The sequence below is a fragment of the Lycium ferocissimum genome, chromosome 7 (genome assembly GCF_029784015.1).
Source record: "Lycium ferocissimum isolate CSIRO_LF1 chromosome 7, AGI_CSIRO_Lferr_CH_V1, whole genome shotgun sequence".
Classification (NCBI taxonomy): domain Eukaryota; kingdom Viridiplantae; phylum Streptophyta; class Magnoliopsida; order Solanales; family Solanaceae; genus Lycium; species Lycium ferocissimum.
Window position 1 is genome coordinate 66,025,863 of NC_081348.1, and position 1,928 is coordinate 66,027,790.

The 1,928-nt window shown below is 37.0% G+C and overlaps 1 protein-coding gene across 1 annotated transcript; it reads left to right on the forward strand.

Moving 5' to 3' along the window:
* The first annotated feature begins 204 nt into the window (after nucleotides 1-204).
* On the forward strand, nucleotides 205-576 carry LOC132062439 (uncharacterized). Its single transcript, XM_059455014.1, has one exon. The coding sequence runs from the start codon at nucleotides 205-207 to the stop codon at nucleotides 574-576; it is 372 nt and encodes a 123-aa protein (XP_059310997.1).
* The last annotated feature ends 1,352 nt before the right edge of the window (nucleotides 577-1,928 follow it).

A 1,928-nucleotide genomic window follows, 5' to 3' on the forward strand; every position in this document is an offset into this window, starting at 1 on the left:
ACAATATAGCACAGTTACAGATTGTATATGGGCCCAGGACAGTCAGTGAGAAGTAAATGCAGGCATAGGAGTGCTTGGCCAGTAGTGGTCGGGCACTTGTCGCGGCCCATCGGTTTGGGTCGTGACACTGATCTTAAGAGGCGTGAAATTGAACATCAAGTGGGAGATAAGGTATTTTTAAAGGTTTCTCCATGGAAGAAGATTATGAGATTTGGCCAAAAAGGAAAACTTAGTCCTCGATTTATTGGACCATATGAAGTACTTGAGAGAGTTGGTCCAGTTGCATATAAACTAGCTCTTCCACCAGAGTTAGATAAGATCCACAATGTCTTCCATGTTTCTATGCTTAGAAGATATCGCTCAGATCCATCTCATATTCTTCCTGTTGAATCCATTGAGGTCAGTCCTGACTTGACATATGAAGAAGAACCTATTCAAAACTTAGCACGTGAGATAAAAGAGCTTAGAAACAAGAAAATTCCATTAGTAAAAGTCCTTTGGAGGAATCAATCTGGCAAAGAAGCTACCTGGGAGCGAGAGGAGGATATGCGAATTCAATATCCATATTTGTTTTGAGGCTAGTATAAGGTAAATTTTGGGACAAAATTTCTTAAGGGGGGAAGAGCTGTAACACCCCGAAATTTTTTAAACTAACTCTTGAATTTCGATAGACCATATCTCGATAGTAAGGATATATTTACTTCGCACTTCCTAAACTTGAACTTGACGATGTTTGGAACTTGTTTGAAGTGTTATGGTGTAGTTATGTAAGATGATCCTATTATTATCTTAGTAAATTATTAAATGGATTAGATATTTATGTATTTAGGGCAGCCCCTTTTTTGTAATTATCCAAACAAACAAAAAAAGTTTGTAGTTATCCAAAGGTAAATATATTACCTTTAGCTCATAGCCTCTCCACCTCCTCTTCATATTTCGTTTCCTCCACCAAAATAAAACCCCAAAGCTTCTCTCCTCTCATAATATTAATCCTCTAAATCAATCATTAAGACTTGTTTTGAGTTGAGCCACAAACTACTCCACACTATTGAGGTAAGTTACAAACCCCGTTTTTGAACTGGACAGCTGTTAGTGTTTCCAGCATAATTCCTTGTATAAAATTTAGTTTTAAGTGATCCAAGATGTTATAGAAATCTATTTCATAGCCCTACAACTATCGTTCAGGCTCCAAAACCCAGTTTTTCTTTTATTTACTAGAAAAGGGGTGATGAAGTACAAGGCAGGTGTTGCCTAGATTTCTATTTTGCAAACCCTACACGTACTACTATTAGTATTTTGAGCGTATCTTTTTGTACAAAACTGATATAGGAGTGAGTTAAATTTCTTTGAAACCCCAAGACATATATCTACAACTTTCATTAAGGCCACAAAGTCTATTTTTGCCGTTCACCCCTTTGAAATCGAGCCACAATACAAGACAATAGTACTGTCCAGAATTCCTGTTTTCATAGTTTAGGGTGATTTCATGTCTAGTTTCGACGTGCTGAAACCATTGAACTTAATTTGATATTTTATTGTGTATTTAAGGTATATATGCTCTTGTACAAGCTAAGAGGAATTGTTTGGCGAAGTGGACTTTGGTTGGTCTATGGCGTAGACGATTTGAACTCTTCGAGTTGTGGTAGAACTTATTGTGTGGTAAAACACCAAGGTTTGTGTATAAACCTGAACTTGGAATATCTTTATTTTCTGGAATCTTTGAAGTATCTTGATGTGTTGTTTCCGTTCTCTTCATCTTATATCATTGTATGGTTATTATCTCAAGTATTGCAAAATATTTGCTAAATCGCCCACCTGTACGAATTGCTTGATCATTTTGCATTCTTGTTGGGACTTTTTCCTTCTTGTTGCGGTGACTTTGTCACCGATATCGGCATGCCTCTTGATTCGGATCTTGCCCATCTTGA